Source organism: Oncorhynchus masou, chromosome 18 (assembly GCF_036934945.1).
Source record: "Oncorhynchus masou masou isolate Uvic2021 chromosome 18, UVic_Omas_1.1, whole genome shotgun sequence".
In the NCBI taxonomy this organism is placed as follows: domain Eukaryota; kingdom Metazoa; phylum Chordata; class Actinopteri; order Salmoniformes; family Salmonidae; genus Oncorhynchus; species Oncorhynchus masou.
In genome coordinates this window covers 58,125,650-58,149,212 of record NC_088229.1, presented here as the reverse complement: position 1 = coordinate 58,149,212, position 23,563 = coordinate 58,125,650, and the positions used below count along the sequence as shown (strand labels likewise).

At 41.5% G+C, this 23,563-nt stretch overlaps 2 protein-coding genes across 6 annotated transcripts; one reads left to right on the top strand and one right to left on the bottom strand.

Annotated features, from left to right (window-relative positions):
* The first annotated feature begins 16 nt into the window (after positions 1–16).
* On the top strand, positions 17–8,607 carry LOC135504951 (putative RNA-binding protein Luc7-like 1). Of its 3 annotated transcripts, XM_064923915.1 has the most exons (11): positions 155–236; positions 1,939–2,009; positions 3,196–3,290; positions 3,476–3,574; positions 4,800–4,910; positions 5,004–5,147; positions 5,397–5,573; positions 5,821–5,909; positions 6,091–6,129; positions 6,230–6,394; positions 6,511–8,607. In XM_064923915.1, exons 4-11 carry the CDS (start codon positions 3,479–3,481, stop codon positions 6,665–6,667), a joined length of 978 nt encoding a protein of 325 aa, XP_064779987.1. In that variant the 5' UTR covers positions 155–236; positions 1,939–2,009; positions 3,196–3,290; positions 3,476–3,478; the 3' UTR covers positions 6,668–8,607. The 3 variants fall into 3 exon arrangements, with proteins under 3 accessions (XP_064779985.1, XP_064779987.1, XP_064779986.1); XM_064923913.1 differs by lacking the exon at positions 1,939–2,009 and having other exon boundaries at positions 17–236; XM_064923914.1 differs by lacking the exon at positions 155–236 and having other exon boundaries at positions 1,869–3,290; positions 3,456–3,574.
* LOC135504949 (epidermal growth factor receptor kinase substrate 8-like protein 1) lies at positions 6,910–20,777 on the bottom strand. 3 transcript variants are annotated; one of them, XM_064923909.1, is made up of 20 exons: positions 20,709–20,777; positions 20,566–20,589; positions 19,529–19,593; positions 19,251–19,409; positions 18,785–18,934; positions 18,225–18,304; positions 16,706–16,842; positions 16,083–16,144; positions 15,867–15,993; positions 15,592–15,680; positions 15,405–15,479; positions 13,987–14,135; positions 13,499–13,643; positions 13,281–13,333; positions 13,087–13,195; positions 10,670–10,795; positions 10,344–10,506; positions 9,725–9,890; positions 9,205–9,337; positions 6,910–8,995 (listed from the first exon to the last, which is right to left on the bottom strand). In XM_064923909.1, exons 3-20 carry the CDS (start codon positions 19,559–19,561, stop codon positions 8,909–8,911), a joined length of 2,043 nt encoding a protein of 680 aa, XP_064779981.1. In that variant the 5' UTR covers positions 19,562–19,593; positions 20,566–20,589; positions 20,709–20,777; the 3' UTR covers positions 6,910–8,908. The 3 variants fall into 3 exon arrangements, with proteins under 3 accessions (XP_064779981.1, XP_064779980.1, XP_064779982.1); XM_064923908.1 differs by having other exon boundaries at positions 20,566–20,773; XM_064923910.1 differs by lacking the exon at positions 20,566–20,589 and having other exon boundaries at positions 20,709–20,726.
* Positions 20,778–23,563: the final 2,786 nt, after the last annotated feature.

Below are 23,563 nucleotides of genomic sequence, written 5' to 3'. Positions count from 1 at the left end.
GGCCAATTCTAGCGTAGAGGAAGTGTCGTCATTTCCTTAGCAAAGAAAGAAGGGGCTGACGAGATCGTTGAAGAAGCTTGTCCGAATAATAAACATATTGCATTAGTAAAATAGGATACAATATATCGTGGAACCTTCTGTTTTGTGTGAAGCTTTCAAGAATTAACCCACAGCAATGTCGGCCCAAGCTCAAATGAGAGCTTTGCTCGATCAACTAATGGGGACAGCGAGGGATGGTGAGTAGCAAAACGGCGGTGACTAGCTTGTTAGCTACGTTAGCTTGCTAGCTAAAAGATGGAGCCGTTCAGAGATACTTTTCTACGGCTGCGTTTACACAGGCAGGCCAATTCTGATGTTTTCCACTAATTTGTCTTTTTACCAATCACATGAGATCTTTTCACATCAGATTGTTTTCAGGGCTGATATGATTGGTCAAAATACGAATTAATTAATTAGGGGGGAAAACTCTGAATTTGTCTGCCTGTCTGAACGCAGCCTCATATGTGAGCCATTGGCTTGCACTTAGCCTTCTAGCTAGCTAGTTTTTGTGGCGTGTTTCAGTTGGACATACCTTGAATGAATGGCGTACAAGAGGACGGCTGTGTGACACAAAAGCAGCTCAATCATGATCTGTCGCCGGCCTAGTCGTTGTTTCGCGATTTAATGTTTGTATCCATAGCTAATTACGTCCACTCTGGCATTCATTGTTGATAGACCAGCGGGCTAGATAAGTAATGATCATCTGGGGGACCCTTATTTTAAGTGGTCCCTGAAAAAGCGGGGATAAAACTCATGTTATAACTAATACATTTCAATCTAATGTTTTTTTTACAACACAGATCCACGTTCTTATGTTGTTCAGTTAGATACATAGCTAGCCAGGGTTGGGGTCAATTCCATTTAAATTCCAGTAAATTCAGGAAGTACACATTCCATTCCAATTCTCTTAAATACTTTTCAATTATAAAAAAATGTGAATTACAATTTGGTTTACTTTCTGAATTGACTAATTGAAACTGAATTGACCCCAACCCTGAAGCTAATTATATTTAGCAAGGCCTACATGCGGTATAGGATAACAAAGATAGCCGGCCTTGTAAATACTAAATAGTCTGCAAGTCCTTGACAGGAGGTTAAAACAGTTAGTCATACTGTGCACAGTATCTAGTATTGTGTAGCATTTGCACAAGCACCACTTCCATAGTAAATTACGTATCTGGCTACAAGGATACTAGACCTACGAAGCTTGCTGTCACATATATGGTAAATAACAGTAAGTACAGTTATTTTAACAGTAGCCTTCAGTCTTAGTGCATTCTATAGTAACAGCTTGTGAGATATGCACCCGGCCCATTGCTCTACCTGTATTTAGAAGCATGTGTCCCACGTTGGACGGTATCCGTAGACGGTTCTGATAAAAATAAAAATAAAAACGTTGTTTGCATCACCGAACAGTGCCCAAGAAAGTACTACATCCAATTGTTTGATGCTACTTTCACCCCCTCCAATCTAATTCAAAGATGGATTCACGCTCTTGGATGTAATACTTTCTTAGTCACCCCTCTACTGTCTACAACTTCTACGGATAAGGTCCAAAACAGGTACAGCAATATCTCTCAAGCTGTCACTATAGAATGCCATTAGTCCCGGCTTATTAATAAATGAAAAGGTTAATAAAGGTGTCAAATTAGGCTACAAGGATACAAACATTGAAAACATAACAGCTGCCATTTAGTAAGGATGTCATGTCTACAATGGTGACATGTAAAGTCGGATAAACTGACTTCAGTCCATGATTCTTTTTTGGGCTTAATCAGCCTGACAATGTGAGTTTGTGTCGAGTGAGTTTGTGTGTGTGTTGAGATGAATACAAATTCTTCCCGTACATATGTTGCATACAAACTGAACAATTGTGGCCCCTTTATTTTATTCATAAAGGTTCAGTGTATCTTTGCCAGCCTACATCAATCTGCAAAGGAGTTGCAGAAAAGCCTCATGTTCATCGAGCCGTGAGTCACACATGATTTTTAAAGCTGTTATGAATAATAATAATCCAAACAATTGTTTTCTTTCCGGAAGTTGTATCTTTTTTTTAGCATCACAACAATGGATATTAAAATCTTGGAAGTAGTTGCAGCTTGAATTAAGACGTTGCCTGGTTGCGTTGAAAGCTACGTTTATTGTCAAGCAGAGACAATATTAGCCATCGAAAAGCTCTGCACAGATCTTTACAATCTTACTTGTGTATCATTCCACACTTCCTTACTACAGGTTTGAGCAAGAACTGTTCCCATTTATACTTTCCTACAGCGGGTTTAAAATTCTGCAGCTGAGGTGTTGGAGAATGCAGATGGGTACAGTATGTTGCAGCTCGCAGTGTGTATAAAGCTAACATTTTTCTTGGGTTTTCTTTCAATGTTCCATTTGTGTCAGGGACTTCGTTGGCGCCAACTATAGCCTAGGCCTGAATCTATTTTAAATGGTCTCATTTTGTTGAAGTTAGGATATCTAGCTGACGCCGTAACAGCTGTTGCAGTGACACAGCACTGTTAAGCTGAGTGACAATGTCATGAGACCAAGGGATCGTCATGGGCCTGTCCCTGTCAATCACTAAAAACACCCATACAGTAGGCTTACAACCATTTGGCTGTTGATTTTTCTATAGGCCTATATTCTTCAATTGAACCGGTGCTTTCAGAATGCCATGACGAGAGTGTCAAGTCACAGTCTTAGCACAACTATATTGTTAATGTAGTATCGAGGCTCTGGTAAGGTAAGCCTCTAGGTTACAACAGAAAATACAGCAAGCCTTAAGGGACACACCACTCTGGTCCCAATGCAGGCCTCATTGTTTACTGACTGGTAAACCTGGGGCTGGTTTAAGATTACCTATGGTTCCGCTTTAAACACAATTGTTTTTACAAAGCCACATTTTGGGATATCTTAAGACAAAGTGGATGTCTTTTGAGTACTGTCCAAAGGCACACATTCTGTCACTTGATGCATTCTAGCTGAATATATCTATGTTCATTTCACCCCAATAAAGAGAATACCAAGATGCAATTGTAAAAAAAAAAAAAAAAGTCGACTCTTTGCCACTTTACCCTAATATGGGTATAAAGTGTTGGATACCTCGCTCTAGTGGACCAATAGCTATGTGAGCTATTTCTGACTGTTGCTTTTTGCATGTTTCAGGGGACGAGACGCGGCAGAGGGTCAAGTTCACTGACGAGCGGGTCTGCAAAAGCCATCTCCTGAACTGCTGTCCCCACGACATCCTCTCTGGAACTGTAAGCAGACTACGCACCGCGTCCTCCCATATGATTTATTGCAGTTCAAGTCTAGTCAGTAATATTGGTCGATCGATTCTGAATATTTTAATGCAGTGACCGTAAACTACTTTCTAAAGTAGTTTGCCGCAGATTATGCAGGAACTATGGCTGTGTCTTGACTAGCTGACTGACTTAATCGACAGCGTATGGATCTGGGAGAATGTGCGAAGACCCACGACCTGGCGCTCCGGGCCGACTATGAAATCGCCTCCAAGGCGAGGGAACTCTTCTTTGAGCTTGACGTAAGTGATGTCCACAGTCAGTTCAATGAAATACAACTTCATTCATCCCTTCCGTGCCAAATAATTTGTACTTGTTCTGTACTGAACAAAGATGTAAACGCAACATTGCAACAATTTCAAAGATTTTACTGAGTTAATTCATTTAAGGAAATCAGTCAATTGGAATAAATTTGTTAGGCCCTAATCTATGGATTTCATATGATTGGGAATACAGATATGCATCTGTTGGTCACAGATACCTTAAAGGTAGGGGCGTAGATCAGAAACCAGTCAGTATCATTTTCCTCATGCAGCGCGACACTTCTCCTTCGCATGGAGTTGTTCAGGCTGTTGATTGTGGCCTGTTGAGTGTTGTCCCACTCCTCTTCAATGGCTGTGCAAAGTTGCTGGATATTGGCGGGCCATGGCAGAACTGGGACATTTTCAGCTTCCAGGAATTGTGTACAGATTCTTGGGACATGGGGCTGTGTGTTGTCATGCTGAAACATGATGTGATGGTGACTGATGCATGGCACGACAATGGGCCTCAGGATCTCGTTACGGTATCTCTGTGCATTCAAATTGCCATTGTTGTCCGTAGCTTATGCTTGTCAATACCACAACCCCACCACCACCATGGGGCACTCTTGTTCGCAACGTTGGCATCAGCAAACAGCTCGCCCCCCACACAACGCCATACATGTGGTATGCGGTTGTGAGGCTGTTTGGACGTACTCGACTTATGGTCGAGAAATGAACATTAAATTCTCTGGCAACAGCTCTGGTGGACATTCTTGCAGTCAGCATGCCAATTGCACGCTCCTACAAAACTTGAGACATCTGTGGCATTGTGTTTTGTGACAAAACTTCACATTTTAGTGGCCATTAATTAACCCCAGCACAAAGTGCACCTGTGTAATGATCATGCTGTTTAATTAGCTTCTTGAAATGCCACATCTCTCAGGTGGATGAATTATATTAGCAAAGGAGAAATGCTCACGGACAGGGACGCAAACAAATGAATGCACAAAATGAGAGAGATATGCTTTTTGTATGTATGGGAACATTTCTGGGACCTTCTATTTCAGGTCATAAAACATGGGACCAATACTTTGCATGTTGTGTTTTTATATTCTGATTCAGTGTTGTTAATTTTACCTGTGCACCAGTCCGTGTTCCATTGACTTGTAGGTCATTGATTTTACATTTACATTTAATGCAACCACTTTTCTGTGGTTGACTGTAGGCTGTGGATCACCTGGAGTCTTTCATCGCTGATTGCGACCGTAGAACAGAGTTGGCCAAGAAACGACTGGTGGAGACTCAGGATGAGATCAGTGCGGAGGTGGCTGCAAAGGTAAGAAAGCAAGATGAACCTTATTGTGGAATGTAAGGACATGTTGTTGGAAACGTTCTGATCCAGACTGATTGTGTGTGTGTGACTCTCCAGGCAGAGACTGTCCACGAGCTGAACGAAGAGATCGGGAAGCTCCTGGCCAAGGCAGAGCAGCTGGGAGCCGAGGGGAACGTAGATGAAGCCCAGCTGATCCTACAGGAAGTGGAGAAGGTCCGCAGCAGGAAGAGGGATGCCGAGGTGAGGGGTTGTTTTCCTCACAACAAATCTAGTTTCCATTTAACTCATCCTGACTATAAACCTGGGCTGTGTTCATCAGGGCACACCTTAGCAAAAACATTTTGCAATGGGAAATTCAAATAGCCTTCTTATTGGACAAGTTTAGGGGGAACCATCTGGGTTCACTTAATTTTCACCATAATGAACTCGACCCCATTCTTTCCGTTGCGGACTAATTTTCTTTCATATTTTCTGTTCTCTGCTTCTCAGGAGGAGTACAGAAACTCCATGCCTGCCTCCAGTTTCCAGCAGCAGAAGCTCCGTGTCTGCGAGGTATGCTCGGCCTACCTGGGTCTCCACGACAACGACCGTCGCCTGGCCGACCACTTTGGTGGGAAGCTGCACCTGGGATTCATCCAGATCAGGGAGAAACTGGAAGCCCTGAAGGTAATCTCTGAACCACCTCAGACCACACAGGTTGCTAAATACACCTGCCGAGTTTTATTTTAAATTTTTAAACTGATTTCCCATTTTGAAGATATTGTTTGGGATTAAAAGCACTGCCAACGTCTGTATTTTCGATACCTTTGAATTTTGCAGTAAGGACTTTTTGACCTTAAAAATTTTCTTGTGTTATTAAATTCTATGTTAAGACTTCGGCTAATGCCATTGCTCATCATTTTTTTTAAATCAGAAAACAGTCATTGACAAGCAGGAGAAGAGGAACCAAGACCGTCTCAAGAGGCGAGAAGAGCGAGAGAAGGAAGAGCAGATGAAGAAGAGGTGGGTATAGGACTCAACTTTTCAGAAATAATTAAATTGACATGGGCACATGGTTTATAAACATGTTGGTGGTGATGGCAGAACTTCTTTGGGGGGGAAAAATATTGATTTATGTACTGTATGTGGAGGCAAATTAAGATTTTCACAGAGGCATCTTCATTATTGTCTGTTGTTTTTATAGGACCAAATCACGGAGCAGGGAACGGAGCAGGGAACATAGGTTAGTATGGCCCCCAGCCATCTGCTGCCATATGAACTATATTAGATACACTATCATTGTTTATTACTGTATATAGAACTTTTCTGTGTCTGTGCTGCAGGTCCCGCTCTCGCGAACGTAGGAGACGGCGTTCCCGTTCCTCGTCTCGGGAGAGGCTGCGTTCCTCCCGCTCGCGTTCCAGGGACCGGGAGAGGAGGAGACGCCACCGCAGTCACTCCCGATCCTGCAGCAAGGGCCACCGCCACGAGCCCAGCACCAGACACAAGTAGGAGAGAGAACACACACACACACACACATACGTCATCTCATTACTCAGACATGTACACCATAATAAATGTACGTTAGATGTGTGTGTAACCAGACCGCGTGGAACGGTTCCAGGTCGTCCAGGGATCGAGAGCGCTCCTCCAGAGACCATTCACTGGAGCGAAGCAGGAAGAGGGGATCCTCCGAGCGGCGGCAAGATAGCAGGGAGCAGAACGGGAGGACGGACTCCCGCCGGGCGCAGGACAGGGACAGAGACACCGGGGACCTCTGAGGACTCTCGCTATCTATCCATCCTCAAAACACAACCTCCTTTTCTCTCTTTCATACCTGTCCACATATCTATAAGGACTCTCTTATCAGCAATGTCCAGAGACGTTTTGATTTGACAGATATTCCAGCCAACCCACTGTGTCCCAAATAAATAGAGCTTATATGACCACAGGTGTGTGTGTGTATGTATCGTATATTGCGCAAATATATACAGTACCAGTCAAGTTTAGACACACTTACTCATTCAAGGGTTATTCTTTATTTTCTACATTGTAGAACATTAGTGAAGACACAAACAATGAAATGACAGATATGGAATCATGTAGTAACCAAGAAATGTGTTAAACAAATCAAAATATATTTTAAAAGTAGCCACACTTTGCCAAGACAACAGTTTTGCACACTCTTGGCATTCTCTCAACCAGCTTTATGAGGTGGTCACCTGGAATGCATTTCAATTAACAGGTATGCCTTTAAGTTAATTTGTTGTATTTCTTTCCTTAATACGTTTGATCCAATTAGTTGTGTTGTGGCTTTTTGACTGGTACTGTATATATTTCAAGCATTCAAAAAAATCGGTAGTTGTTGAATGTTGTGGGGGTGCACAAAGTCCTGCCAGCATATGTTATAAGTGATGGCTGTTGATTGCAATTAATTTGATTTTATATACATATTCTATGAAACAATCCTAAATATACAATTTAAGTGGTAGCTATAGAAAGGATAAATGAATGACCATTGAATGAACCATAAACTTAAAGAATAGAGCATTTAAATATTTCTTTGTTTTGATACTGTTATTTTTAAACTGTCAGGATTGCTGTGCGATTGAGACACTGCTTAATCATACTTCCTGCATACTGTCCTGGGTCATGTTCATTAGGCACCAAACGGAAGAAACCGGACAAACAGGGAGGGGTCATCTGGATTTGTCCAATTAAAAAAAGCAAATTTTTGCTCTCCCGTAAAAACGTAGTGAAATGTTTTCAATTAGTGCCCTAATGAACACAACTCGGCATACTGCCTTAGATTGGCTTCACTCTTCGAGGCTTCACTATGCTGGTCGCAGTAATTTGCCATTTAAAGTTGCAAAAAATATTTAACATACCAGTAATCATAGATCAGATATGTGCAGAACAGATTATAAGATTGATCAACGAAGACATATTGTTGTTGTTTGACTGGTCAGGACATTTGGAAATACAAATGGAATTTGGTCAGTTGTGAACATTAGTGAGCTCATTTCTGTCAGCTTGTGAAATACCCTTTGCTTCTATAGTTGTGGCCTAGACTGACTGGCGGGACATTTATATTTGGAGAGATTGCAGCAGTTCGAATGAATATGTCATAATATGGACAGGATTTTCTCACGCTTTAGATTTTATTGTCCTTTGTGTTCACAAATGGAGTCTTTTTTTTAAATAGAATTTTACAAGTTTGTTCCAAGTTTTCATGTCATGTGAAGTCTATTTGTGTGTCGTAGACATGATGGACTTTGCATGTCTCCAATAGATTGAGTAGGAAATGCTGTTTTGAATTGAGAATGACTGTATGTGACCCTAGAAGTTAGTTACGTTACCCAGGAAGTCAGCTATGTTACCCAGCAAGTCAGCTATGTTACCCAGCAAGTCAGCTACGTTACCCAGGTAGTCAGCTACGTTACCCTGGTTTTGGACTATGACACTTGGTGCTGGGAACAATATCCTAAGTACCTGCTTATGTTCATTTTACTTTCCAGTATTTTGATGCTGAATCCGCAGCGTGTACATCTTCTGAATATGTTGGTTCATGTTTGTCAGTCACTTGAAATTGGATGCAAACACATATAAAGGAATGCATAACTTTTCCTAATGGGTGCCAGCTCTATTGGTTTGGTCTGTTTGTATTATTTTGTTAGAAGATGATTTTCTCTGAAGCCTGAATAAAAATCCCAGAATTGTATTCATCTATTTACCTGAGATCATTGCTCAGGGCCTAAGTGTAATTGTACATTGGCTTAACAGAGGACAATTTATCCTTAAAAGTTTTAACCGAAGCAAGCATTTGCAACAAAAAACAAAGCCTTGATTCAAGACTGCACAGCCTGGCTTGAAGAGCAACCATAAAATGAATATTTGCATAATGTTACATCTGACAGTTTTTGAATGTTTGTTAAATAGAATCAAGCCAGTGGTGCGGGCTTTTTTCTCTTTTAGTTGGAGTCTTCCTTATGGGGGAGTGACACATGTCTGAAACGTGGGTCTTATAGAGTGCTACTCTCCAGCTTCAGATCCATCTTCATCTTCTGTTTTTCCATCACTGCCTCCAGCTCAGTGGCCTTCCGGGCGTCCTGGGAGAACACAACTTCAAATTAGTTCAAACATGGAAAGACGACACAACAGGGACATTATGGATTTAAAACTGCGTACGACTGGAGTAAAACTGTTGGGAAATGTATTAGTCTTATGCTTAAGTCAATACTGAGGAACACTGCAATCATCATAGGCTGCCTACTAAAGAATTCCAACGTGTATTAACCAACAAAAGGTGAAGTAGTACCTCCAACAGTGCTTTCTGCACAGTGAGCTGGCTGTACACTCTGGCGCCCTCGTCTGGTAGGACTTGTCGTAGGTCCTCCTTGTTCAGAGAGAAGAGCAGGGCTCCAGTCAGCTTTCCCAGTAATGTCACCGTCCTAAGCAGGGGAGGCACACAGCCAGTCAGTAACCTTACTCAGACATTACCCTTCATTTACCTGTCACATTCAATCATCCATGAACAACTCAGTCATCTCTGTACAGGAACTAGACAGATCGACTTAGTCGCAAGGTTACTGTGTCCAGATCTTAAGGACTATTTCAGGTTCAACCAATTACATTTGATTTGGTAGAAATGTATTGAATATCTGTATATTGTGACAAATTCCTTTGAACAGATCAGTAAGCAATACATAAGCAGTACCTAAATCTTGGAGTTCCTGTAAGTCTACTAGACACGAGAAGTACCCATGACCAGAATAGGTCCCTGATTGGAATGTGATCAGTTTTGAGTTTGAGGTTGTTGGGGGTCATGTCAAACTCACGTCTCACTGAAGCCCTTCCCCCTGAGCCACTGCTCCACCTCCTCGGGGGGTGAGTTGTAGTCCAGGGGGACCAAGGTGTCCGACGAGCGAGGGATGACCAGTGGCTTGTTCAGGTTGGCCTTCCCATTGGTCAGTCTCTGGAGCAGTTCGTCATTCACCATCATGACTGAGGAGAGTTTTTACAATGCGTTAAAGTGTTTTCAAGGTCTTTGTTTGGCTTATCTTGCTAAAACAGAGCAATCAGAAGACTTTCCTGTCATAAGAATGTAACCAAAAGGTTGCAGGTTCAAATCCCCGAGCTGACTTGGTGAAAAATCTGTCGATGTGCCCTTGAGCAAGCCCTTTAACCCTAGTTGTTCTTGATAAGAGTGTCTTCTAAATGACTAAAATGCTTTTATGTCATTTGCACAGTGCATACAAACAAACACTTTCCCCCTCTCTGGAGCCTCCCTCACACACAATTGCGCGTGGACACAGACACAAACACACATTCACATAGCAGAGCAAAGACCAAGAGCGTCTCTGTGTAGTGCAGTGCCTGAGTCTCTCCTCTGACATACACAGACAAACACACACAGTGAAGAAATACACTGTTAATCCTCTCAGTATAGTGTGATACCTTTGTCTGCGTCATCTCCGGCTGGAATGTGTTGGCTGTATTGGTTATATGATAGTGGGCGAGGGCGGTGGTGCGCTGAGGGACTAGGAGTCAAGGAGCTAGGGTTAAAGGCTGGAGGGCTGGGAGGAATGTGAGTCTTGGTCAGGGCAGGTGAGACCGGAGGCTGGACCAGAGCAGAGGGGAAATGAAAGAGAGAGGGAACAACATTGAAAACACTGATATGGAATATCGAATCACTGAAATGAATACCTGTACCAGTATCTGGGTGTGGGTAAAGGAACGTGTGTTGTTTGTGTGTCTTTGTATTACATTGGGCTGTTTGTTACCTTAGGTTCTCTCATGGTGACAGGGCTGTCTATGTGAGCCATTGGCTCCAGGATGTTGAATGGGACAAAGCCAACCTCGTTGAAGCGATTACGACACTTCCACCAGCGTTTGGAAGACTCCACGACCTGACACAGTAAAGGAGAAGAGCCAATGTTTTTACAGAGAATAATTAAGGAAGAATAAAACAAGTGATATATTTAATCGTGTATTATTACACAACTCACAATTTTCTATCTCTAGAAGTGATAGCTGTTGCCAAGGTAACAACCAGTATGTACAGTTGACTTCGGAAGTTTACATACACTTAGGTTGGAGTCATTAAAACTAGTTTTTCAACCACTCCACACATTTCTTGTTAACAAACTATAGTTTTGGCAAGTCGGTTAGGACGTCTACTTTGTGCATGACAGAAGTAATTTTTTCAACAATTGTTTAATGACAGATTATTTCACTTATAATTCACTGTGTCACAATTCCAGTAGGTCAGAAGTTTACATACACTAAGTTGACTGTGCTTCGAAACAACTTGGAAAATTCCAGAAAATTATGTCATGGCTTTAGAAGCTTCTGATAGGCTAATTGACATCATTTGGGTCAATTGGAGGTGTACCTGTGGATGTATTTCAAGGCCTACATTCAAACTCAGTGCCTCTTTGCTTGACATCATGGGAAATTCAAGAGAAATCAGCCAAAACCTCAGAAAGAAAATTGCAGACCTCCACAAGTCTGGTTCATCCTTGGGAGCAATTTCCAAACATCTGAAGGTACCACGTTCATCTGTACAAACAATAGTACGCAAGTATATACAATATGGGACCACGCAGCCGTCATACCGCTTCTGGAAGGAGACGTGTTCTGTCTCCAAGAGATGAATGTACTTTGGTGGCGAAAAGTGCAAATCAATCCCAGAACAACAGCAAAGGACCTTGTGAAGATGCTGGAGGACACAGGTACAAAAGTATCTATATCCACAGTAAAACGAGTCCTATAGTGACATAACCTGAAAGGCCGCTCAGCAAGGAAGAAGCCACTGCTCCAAAACTGCCATAAAAAAGCCAGACTACGGTTTGCAACTGCACATGGGGACAAAGATCATACTTTTTGTAGAAATGTCCTCTGGTCTGATGAAACAAAAACAGAACTGTTTGGCCATAATGACCATCGCTATGTATGGAAGAAAAAGGGGGAGGCTTGCAAGCCGAAGAACACCATCCCAACCGTTAAGCACGGTTCATGTTGTGGGGATGCTTTGCTGCAGGAGGGACTGGAGCACTTCACAAAATAGATGGCTTCATGAGGATGGAAAATTATGTGGATATATTGAAGCAACATCTCAAGACATCAGTCAAGTTAAAGCTTGGTCGCAAATGGGTCTTTCAAATGGACAATGACCCCAAGCATACTTCCAAAGTTGTGGCAAAATGGCTTAAGGACAACAAAGTCAAGGCATTGGAGTGGCCATCACAAAGCCCTGACCTCAATCCTATAGAAAATGTGTGGGCAGAACTGAAAAAGCATTATGTGAGGAAGGAGGCCCACAAACCTGACTCAGTTCCACCATCTCTGTCAGGAGGAATGGGCCAAAATTCACCAAACTTGTTGTGTGAAGCTTGTGGAAGGCTACCCGAAATGTTTGACCCAAATGAAACAATTTAAAGCCAATGCTACCAAATACTAATTGAGTGCATGTAAACTTCTGACCCACTGGGAATGTGATGAAAGAAATAAAATATGAAATAAATCATTCTCTCTACTATTATTCTGACATGTCAAATTCTTAAAATAAAGTGGTGATCCTTACTGACCTAAGACAGGGAATTTTTACTTGGATTAAATGTCAGGAATTGTGAAAAACTGAGTTTAAATGTATTTGGCCAAAGTGTATGTAAACCTCCGACTTCAACTGTATTTACAGTATGCCTAGAATCTGGCAAAGTGTACCTGTGCTATGCATCAATATTTATTTCCTAGGTTTTTTAACTCTGGCATTACTAATGCTTGATTGAGGCTACATTTATTTTAGAACTGGATTTTGTACAGTATCACCAATATAGCCGGATTGTGTACTGGATTTTTCTAATTTACAGATGTAGGATCTTAATTTGATCACCCTGTTGCAGGAGAACTTTCCTGCAATGCAGGAAATGTAAAACATGTAGTGTATTTGAGGTTTAAAAAGGCTTCTGATTATAATCAACATAATAATTCACATTTCCTGTTGCTGCAGGATTATTTTCCTGCTCAAGCAAACTGGCTCAAATTAACCTCCTACATCTGTACCAACCATTTGTCTTGCCATTAAAAGAGCCAAGCCCTTGAAGATTAGCTACCAGGCGTGTGTTGTTCAAGAACGCTCCTGAATTTGTCTGTTGTGTAATATTACCTAATGTCACTTAATGACTTTTCAGATGTTTACCTCCAGTGTATCTCCCTGTTGTACTGACAGCTCACTGTTGTTGCGGGCCACAAAGTCATAGCTGCAGCTGTACATCCTCTCTCCCTCGGGGGGTAGGACACTGCTATCCCTGAGAGGAAATTAGTGTATTATTGATATAACTGCAAAATAAAAGTCAACAATACAAAAAAAATATGTTTGACATGAAAACGTACATTTCATTGCTCTTAGGGGTGACTGGAGGTCCAACTGGCTGAGTAGGCTGCAACTGAATGAGAGAGAGAGAGAGAGAGAGAGAGAGAGAGAGAGAGAGAGGGGGGGGGGTTGAGGAAGAGGTCAGGACAGTAAAGGGCACATTCTTATGATGTTACACTCTTTGTCAACTTCTCAATATACATGATGTACATGAATGTACATCTCTCGTATTACAAACCTCTTGTTTTTCTCTCAGGGCTTCATGTTTGTGTTGTGACTCAACTGGATCCTCATAAACCTGCCTGTCTGCCCTGGAGGCCTCTGGCTTCCACCCGTCCAGAAATACCGGTGTGTATGGGGCCACTGGCCCTTTGAGCTGGGAACTGAGAGGAGAGAGACAAATTGCTGACCTTAACAAACAAATATTCTAACGAATAGTATAGCCAGTGTAGACATAGCCTAGAAAGGAATTTGACCAACTCTCTCCACAGTTGAAATACTGTACTATTTCCGTGGCTGCCTGAATAAACATTGACATTGACATGTCATGCTGTGTCATCATGTCATGTTGCTCCAACGTCACAGACCATAAGCCACAGAGTCAAAGAAGAGCCTTATGAGTCTGGCATACTGGCACATGACCTGAGACAACATACTGCCACACTCAATACCCCAATAATACGGGTCTATGGGGGCATCAAATGTTCTGTTGTTGTCAATACTGACCGTGGGAGTGTCCAGTGGGGCCCCAGAGCCGTCCATAGCAGCCTCTCCTCCTCAGACAGGTTGTCTTGAAGCAGGGTTACGGCTGAGTTGGTCAGGGCAGGACTGGTCACTGAGGCCCCTAGGGCAGGGCCCCCGGTAGTCCTCACCAGCTGGGGCCACAGAGTAAACAGACCACAGTTTAGATCAGGATCATTGGAAATAATGGGTTGACTGAACAATTGGCAACAGTAGATTCATTTTGAAACAAAATCTCGGCCTAATGATCTCTAAAGGTCGGTTTTCCCAGACACAGATTAAAGTACTGGACTAAAAATAATATTCAGTTGAGATTAAAAAGCTCTTTTCAATCCAGGACTAGGCTTAATCTGTGTCCGGGGAAACAGGCCTTATAATATATTGCCAATCACTGACTGGTATTACCCAATATGTGAATGTTATTACATGTCATTAGATATCACCATAGTGAAAAGATTGTTCAATGTGGGTCATGTGCGGTTTCACCCTCTCATCCCTCTCAGCAGACAGAAATCTACAGATCAACAAGCCGTTACACCTCTCTTGGTTTCTCCCTGTTTCCATGAAGGTGTGCCAGGATACACACACCTAAGCTGCCCGTTTTTTTCCAATTCCACCCTCTATTCTTTCATGTAGTGATACAATAGTTTTATAGGCAGGCTGTTCTTACACTGTGCCAACCCTCTCTGAGTACCTGGCACACCTGAACATATTTCCTTTGCTTATCTTTACCATCTTCCATAACACTTGAATTTAAACAATTTTAAGTCACAGTCATATGACACTATTGGGTTAAATTGTGTCTTAATGAGTCCGTTTATAATGTTTTTGCTAACAAATACGACATTATTTATGTGACCAAAGTCAAAATAAGTGATAACACACTGGGCACTACCTTGTGCAAATATTGAACAGCACTCAAAATATATAACGTTTTTTTTTTCTTCCAGTAACACTACCTCCCGCCTGTGTTGAAAACCATTCAATTGTTTCAACACAGTACATACTTGGGTAGCAATACACACTATATACAGGCAAACACACTGTATGTACAAATAGACAGAGCCTGCATATAGTCTACATACAATAGTCGAGTAAGTATACGACAATAGGAAGTCACAAAATCAACATGACATCATTATGAGAGTACACAGCCATTCAGGACAGATTGTTCTTCAACAATCTAATTCCATAATTGAGTAGACATAACAAGGATACTTATTATTATGTCAAATGTTGTTTTAAAGATACTAGCTACTTTTATTCTGCCCCTTCCAGTTATAAATATCTAATCCTGTGTTGACAGCAATAGCAACGTGTGTCGTCCCCGTAGTTCTCTCCCACCAGGCCGCTCATAACCAGCGCGTAAGCAATGGTTATGAAGGTTATCATTGTTGACTCACCATATCCAGAGGTTTGAACACATGGTGGAGCAGCTCCTCTGAGGATGGGTTGGAGATGGAAGACTTGAGACGAGCCTGGGAAGAGGATGAGAGATGATGAGTGGGTACACAATATCTCAACTGTTGTTGACATAACCAAAGCTTGAAAGCAGTGTGGAGTAGTCATGGCAATGCTCCCTTTACTCACCAATAGGCTGAAGCAGTATTTCAATTTTTGGAAGATGTCCATGAATTCTTCTTCAGGTGGAGGGCGAGCTTTTGCAGTAAGCAAGTCCTCTGTATTTGAGAGAAAAGACACAGAGACAAAAAAAAAATACACCCGAAAAAGATCAGCGATTTCAGCTTTGAACGGCATCTTGAGTTGAGCCAGTTTAGGAGGTCACTTGGCCAGCAAACCTATTGTTGCTCAAGTGAACTTCCTTAACGTTGAGCCCTATAGGGTATGTTGCTTATCCCTCTTACCCTCTTCTGTTTGCTTTCGACTTTTCTTCTTCTTCTTCCTCTGGCTTAAAACTGAGGCAGCTTCTGCAGTCTGTTGGAGCTTTGCCATGAAGACCTCAATGTCATCGAAACAGTGATTAAGGATCCCCTGGAATTTAGATGCATGAGAAAAGAGTTAACTCTACAGTAGAATTGTGATTAAAACATTTTAAAGCATTTAATGGTATTATTACGTACCACTTCTTTCTCAGCTCGTAGAAAAGAGCTATCAGGTTGTTGCCCGCTGTTGTTGCCATTCGCTGTTGAGGACATAGAAGAAGAGTCAAAGCGTCCATTTCCATTCATTACCTTGGTTGGAATTTCCTGCATTTAGAATTCCTGCCCCCCTCTAACTCCGGACACACCTTCCCCCAACACACACAATGCAACCTCTATACTCATGAGAACCTTTCACCTTAAAGGGGCAATCTGCATTGCTACATTCTTTTTTGGAATGATAAATACTCATTGATATGTACTCATATCAATGAGTATTTATGTACTCATTGATTTGATGTCAAGGAGGGTCAGTCCTTGCATCCATAGCTCTGTCTATGAATTTGAAAGAGGTTACATTTCTCCTGCCCCATCCCCTTTTACTGAAAGGCAGGGAGTTCGCTTTGTTATTTTTTCAACTGTTGATTGCCGGTTGAAATACCCCTACCGTGCTTCATTTCCCCCCCTATCTCCCTCACTCTCGCTCATCCTCTCTTTTCCCCACTCTTCCCCTCCTAGACAATTCGTTTCAAAGCATTTCATTGACTTGGCAAACACGTAAATTGCCAGAGCATGCACAAACAAGATGGTTCCTGTCTTCTTACCTCTGATTCCTGGGTAGGGTGGAGGGTTGGCAGGCGGGGCATTGGGAGCATGTGGAATGGGGGGACTCGGAATTCCGTAGGGGTCCATCATCGCTGCTTTGGTATTTTGAGGAAGAACAGGGTCTATCGGAGGAAGTCTGTAGGAAAAGGAGAGAGATTTTTCCGAAATCAAGAGACATGCTATATCATGCACCTTTCTACCTTCCAGGATAGTTTTTGTAAAACTTGACTTCATGGTTGGAATTCACCTGATAGAACACAAATTAAGCTGTAGTCAGTCAGGTCAATATCCTAACTTGCAACAAAGGCCTGTCATTATCATGAATATGATTCATGCAAAAATGTCAATGCTGTTCTTAGGTCATCCTGACTGTTGCTGATAACAACCATTCATTCAACCCCATAAGAAACGCCCTTCACTAAAGGCATGTGAAACATATTGAATCTCCCTGGTAAAGAATTATCAACATATGGAGTCAAATGTGCACAATCCAGTATCAATAGGTCATTTTCAGATCATCTGATAAACTGAAAAGAAAGCACAAATAATCTCTATCTGTGCTAATTTCAGCGAATAGAAACTTTTTTAAACATAAAATGTCAGATTTAACAAGCAGAGGTCCTCAGATTAGTTCTCATATCAATATCAACGTAGGCCCGCTGTGACTAACATACGTCAACTCACATATTCAACTTTCTATAGCTAAAATGACAAACTTTAGTCAGAATTGGCACAAAAGATTTAGACAGACATAGAGTTCTGTCACATTTGTCACATTTGCAGGTCGAGGCATTGTTTGACATTGGTCTGTTTGCTAACCCTCGAAGACTAACATACTGTACACAAAGTAACACCTACTCAACAGTATGCATTTCAATGCGATTCGGCAATTCAGAAATATACCCCAGGTAGCATCTTAATTATAGCCTACCTTTTCTGTGTGTCCTTTAAATGTCATTAACTGTGTGTTTCAAAGCATTTCTGAGTTTAGGCCTGCATCAGTGAACCAGCGCCATTCGCTCTCTCCTCTCCTCCATACTACAATGGCCTTGTTCTCTCTGTCACACCTTCTTAAGTTATGTAGAAACCAGTCAAACAAGTCTGTCCTCCCTCGTTCTCAGCTGCTCATTCTCTTCTCTCTCTCTCTCTCTCTCTCTCTCTCTTTCACTCATATAGAAACTCAGTGGACGGTACACTCTTAGAAAAAAGGGTTCCAAAAGGGTTCTTTGGCTGTCCCTATAGGAGAACCCTTTGAGGTTCCAGGGTGAACTCCTTTTGGGTTCCATGTAGAACCCTCTGTAGAAAGGGTTCTACCTGGAACCCAAAGCGTTCTACCTGCCACCAAAAATGCTTCTTCAAAGGGTTCTCCTATGGGGACAGCCGAAGTTCTAGATAGCAGCTTTTTGTGTGTAAACAACATAAGTCAGTCATGGCCGTGGGACCTTCCTACATCTTTTAAATCTCTCTCTGTGCCCCTCTCACTCTCTCCGCCATGAAGGACAATATCAATCACAGTACCTGAGGGCCTCTGGGCGCTTCTTGGACCTCGATGAGTAACCTGACACTGCCCTTGTGATGTCGTCACGAATTTGCTCTGCCTGCGAACACAACCATCAATAAGAGACATCACTGTTGTCCGGTTGAACCTGAACTACAGTGACAGTTAATTTCCATTTAGAATGCGTACCATATCAGGTAATCACAGGACAGGCTCATATAGTTTAAGAAAGCATATTATTCAGATGTAGAATTTTATTTTGACCATCCTGCATTGAGATTTAAAAAGGCTTCTGAAGTATGTAATTAAGTATGTAATTAACTATGTAATTTCCACTTTAAAATTTGACTTGTTTTTCCCTTATGTTTTTTTTTGCAATCCCCACAAAAGTGTCCATTAATTATAATAAACATACTAATTCACATTTCCTGTTGCTGCAGGATTATTTTTCCGCTGTAGAATACTGACTCAAATTAAGATCCTACATCTGTAACTAGGGTCAGGAGTTTTGCCTGGCCTGTTCTCCCAGGACCCAGAGTTTTCGGAAGCATCCATAAAACAGCCATACTGCTGCACTCACCCTTACGGTCTCACAGTTGAAGAAGAGAATGTCAGGCTTTATCTGAGGTGCGCTTTGGCAAACAAGTAACAGGAGGGATGGAAATCGTTTCTCAGTGAGGATGGCGTCACAGCGATGGACAGATGCAACTGGATACTTCTCCAACTCATCCTGCATGAATACAATACAATCAACATTTCAAATGACTGGAACTGCAGCGCCTCACATATAACCATAGCTAATGTCAATTAGAAAACAAGGTCTGAAGACAAGAGAGCTTTTAAATCAGTAGCATCATGAAGGTCATATGTACAATCCTTAACTGAAATGTAACTTGCCTTTGTTAATTAATAAGCCATTGTCCTACTGTTCACACATCTCATATAAAGAAAATGTTTAATTGTGACCCCCCCCCCCCCCACATGTATTGGTAGGGAGATGTGCAAAGCATTATGGGTACTGTAGTAGATCATGCTACACAACCCACCTGGCTCTGTGTGTCTCTGAGTCGGAGGGCCTCAGGGCTAATCTCCAGAACTATCTGCTGGCTCCACAGCTTCTCCGCCCGGGCCAGTCGGGACAGACGAGACTGGGCCTCATCCACACTATTCACCTCCCCATCCTGCAGGGAGAACGTCACCAGGTGCTGCACAGGGAAATGAAATAAAGAAAAAAGATCTTCCTCGGTCTGTATGTTAATTACATGGGTATAACACTTGAAAAGTTCTAATATAATACAACTTAAATAATGTTCAGAACACTTACATTGATAAGATATCGTGAGACGTCTGTCATCATGTGACTGTTACTTGACAGATATCTGGGTTTTCCTGGAGGCAGAGTAAACCGGTCTGAGGAAAATTCTTACTTGGTAATGATGAAGATCATTGTAAGAATGATGACACTACAGAGCCTCTCATTCATAAACGATTTAGAACTGTGTAACAGAGGGTGTAGTCAAAAAGAACTTTGGTCTATGATGGGTGTAGTTCATTTGGTATTGTCAGTTATCAATGAGTCTTAGAATCCAACTGCTTTGATTTGAGCAATTAACTGTCCTGAATGTACTGTCCTCTCACCATAGATGATGTTACCCGGATGACCCAAGAGGAAACTGAAAGTCCTCACCTGGAGTTCCTCCCTGTGTCAGTGTCGTGCTGTCCCTCACCCACTGACCTGTGACTTACCAACCCAACCAGTTTGACCACAGTACTGTAGTGCCACATGTTATTGATCTGCCTGATAACCCAAGCGACTCCCCCAATCACATTCCGGAAAAGTCTGAGTAACTCATATGCATAAAATCCATTCATACTTGATGACTTGTTTTATGTTCCGTAAAAAAATCTTTTAACACCCCAAGTCTGTTCCCATCAGCAGTCAGGGGTACAATAATAATAATAATAATGTGGTCTTATCTCTCATGTAAGACTACATAACGACCACGAGCATTCCGTTTCTCTGCACATGTTTTCTTACCAAAATGTCATTAGCATATATCATAGTAATAGTAAATATATGGCCTAAGACCTGACGTTGAAATGTACAGCAGGTGCCATGATGTACAGATCTCACATATTGTCAAGAACATTTCTGAAATCAATACCACTGCAGTGAAATGTCATACAATCTTTACGTAGCTACCAGAGCATCTTATTTCCACCTCGTCAATGTTGGGGTTAATCTTATTGTGAGAGTGCATGACAATGCTTCCGAAGAGAGAATAAATGCATTTGTTTTACAGCATAATGATTGTTGTATTGAATCTGTGAATGCATGTTATGTGCGTTCTAATCCCTTACCTCCAACCCTTGACCCGAAATCCACTGGTTCCCAAACAAAAGGTAAACAAACAAAATCAGGTAAAAGTTAGTGGCCTCTGATTTAGCCTTCTATTAGATATATGTGTTATTTTAGTAAATCAAAAAGTCCAAAATATTTATACCAAAGTTGAGAAATGTGTCTCGTTCAGTGTGGCAGCAGCTTTCTTAATCCTGTTCCTGCTCTCTCTGTCACTCTCTGTAAGGCAAGGATTTCCAGTGGTGCGTCACCTAACCCAGGCAAGCCCAGCCCAGCCCACTCCGCCTTAAACATTTACACACACACACGGAATGCTATTTATGTCTAGGTACATTTAAGGTGGGCCTTTTTGGATAGTCAACAAAGTGAGGGAGTGCCTCTTTACTGGAGTTTCAGGTAACAGAATATTGAGGACCCTTACAGAAAAAAATGTCACATGTAATCATGTGATTTTATGAGAGGGGTTTTGGGGGACATGAGATGTGATCACATGAGATGTGTTTACGTGAAATTCATGTGATTTTTCCATAAGGGTATTTCAGTGGGCACTTTTTGTGTAGTAACACAACTGTTGTTATTTTCGTGGCGTGATAACACACATATTGTTATTTTATGGGAATTTTTTGGAACACTTCACATTTGTTAAATTTAATGTGAAATCATGTGCAAGTGAAAATTCACATGTGAAAACATGTGCAAACATATCTTTGGAACGCTTCACATGAGATTTTGTGGGAATTTGATTATCAGGTCTGGGATGCTCCAGTGGGAGGAGTTTGAACTGGGTGAATAGTGATTGCATTTGTTTTGGGACCAGGCTGCCTACTGGGCATGAGCCCGGTGCCCCGTTCAAAGCCCACGGCAAGGCTCGGCTCCAAACAAAACCCTATGCTGCTTTGTTTACATGACCTAAGAAACAGATTACTGTTCATTTAACAAAGGGTACTCCTCCCTCAGCGCTTTTGCTCATTCACGTCACAGGGCATAGGTGGGTAAACCTCGGCTCAGGTTATTAGAACTCCCTCTATGTTTTCACACGTGCTCACATGTCGTCACGTTTAGTTTCATGTTGTCATATGTTGCTTTATATGTTGTCACATGTTATCACATGAACTTCCCATGTTATCACATTTAACTTCACACGTTATCACATTAACTTCACATGTTATCACATTAACTTCCCATGTTATCACATTTAACTTCACACGTTATCACATTTAACTTCACACGTTATCACATTTAACTTCACATGTTATCACATTAACTTCACATGAGATCAGGATAAATTCCTGTGTTATTTCCGTAATGGTGAGGACCATATTAGGTTTTTTGTAAGATGTTCTCAAGACATTTGTTTTACCAGTTGCCAGGACGTCAGGTGATCGTCCCAGATGGTCCCAAACACAGGAGGTTGGTGACACTTTAATTGGGGATGATGTTTCCATGTGTTTATACCCTTCTTTTAGCTCTGTCCCTGACGTTATTATAAGCCTTCCTCCACTCAGCAGCCTCCAATGGTCCCAAACCATACCAAACCATTATAGGTAAAGTAATGGCATGGTGGTTTTTAAGTAAGTAGTATGCGGTTCAGCTAAAAACAAAAATTACCCCAAATCCTCACCTGGGATTTGAACTCAAAACCTCTGGATTTGAAGTGTGCTGAGCTTTCTGTTGTACCACACTCATTACATATAATGCAGCTCTACACTTAGTGGGTCACTTGTCATCTGCACTGCTATTTCAGCTATCAGTTAATCTGACTTTTCTCACATCATTGATTTCATTTACTTATTTCAGCAATTTGAAGGTTTTCTGGTATAGTTTCCTAATGTTGGTAAGGCATGTTGTTTTGTTTCAATGTTACTCCTGAATCACTTTGATAGATAAAATTGTTGTTCATTCATGTATTTTTAACAAAGCTGAGATTTACTCTTGAAGTCCAAAGTGTAGAAATACACGTGAAATCAGCCATTGACAGAGGTGATAGCGTAGCAGAAAAAATGTTGTGAACCAGGAGGTTGTGAGTTCAAATCCTGGGTGAGGACAAGTTAAATAAGAAGAACTGTATAAACATACGTAATGTATGTCAAAGTCTAATGAATATGTATCTTGAAATAGCTTTGTGTTAAAAGCACTGTGTGTGTATTGTAACCACTCATTTTTGTTGTCCAGTGAAGTGCTCCAAAAACACGTTTTCACATGATTTCACATATTCCCCTTGAGTCCTACAGATATCAAATACTATTTGAAGCTGAATATATCATAAGATACATTTGTGCGTTTGTTTTTATTTTTTGCTGGTGGCTCACTCTCTGATGATTAGCCTAGTGTTGATCTACAAATGTCTACAGGATTAAATACTATAGCCATGATAATTCAGAGGCATCACTGACACTATTGCCAAAAGCTTGCCAGCCATGTCTGTCAATGAGCTTGGGGATTTGGCGAAGTTCCAAGTTATGGCCCATGGTTAAATTCACAACATTTTCTGACTGGAAGCGAATGCAAAAGGAAATAAGAGAAGTAAAGTGGTAGTGAAAACCTGTAAAAACTAGTAAGTCTTTCTTGGTTGGAATATGGCTTTTGGATCAATGCTGTTACATTACTTTTTTTTAAATTTATTTTTATACTCCATAATGAAAAGCAAAAACTGCTTTTTATTTTTTTTGCAAAAAAAAAACGTTGCTATGAGACTCGAATTTGAGCTCAGGTGCATACTGTTTCATCCTCTATACAACTTGATTGGAGTCCACCTGTGGTAAATTCAATTGATTGGATTTGAAAAGGCAGAGACCTGTCAGTTGACAGTGCATGTCAGAGCAAAAACCAAGCCATAAGGTCGAAGGAATTTTCTGTAAAGCTCTGAGATAGGATTGTGTTGAGGCACAGATCTGGGGATGGGTACCAAAAAATGTCTGCATCATTAAAGGTCCCCAAGAGCACAGTGGCCTCTATCATTCTTGAATGGAAGTTTGGCACCATCAAGACTCTTCCGAGAGC

What these genes read in the sequence shown, in the direction of transcription:
- LOC135504951 (XM_064923913.1), top strand. Translation starts at nt 176, where the DNA reads ATGTCGGCCCAAGCTCAAATGAGAGCTTTGCTCGATCAACTAATGGGG. An exon ending in AATGGGGACAGCGAGGGATG is followed by an intron (nt 237 to 3,195) that starts GTGAGTAGCAAA and finishes TGCATGTTTCAG; the next exon opens with GGGACGAGACGCGGCAGAGG. An exon ending in AGAAACTGGAAGCCCTGAAG is followed by an intron (nt 5,574 to 5,820) that starts GTAATCTCTGAA and finishes TTTTTAAATCAG; the next exon opens with AAAACAGTCATTGACAAGCA.
- LOC135504949 (XM_064923909.1), bottom strand. Translation starts at nt 19,561, where the DNA reads ATGATGACAGACGTCTCACGATATCTTATCAAT. An exon ending in ACCCTACCCAGGAATCAGAG is followed by an intron (nt 16,145 to 16,705) that starts GTAAGAAGACAG and finishes TGTCCTCAACAG; the next exon opens with CGAATGGCAACAACAGCGGG. An exon ending in CGGAGATGACGCAGACAAAG is followed by an intron (nt 9,891 to 10,343) that starts GTATCACACTAT and finishes AACTCTCCTCAG; the next exon opens with TCATGATGGTGAATGACGAA.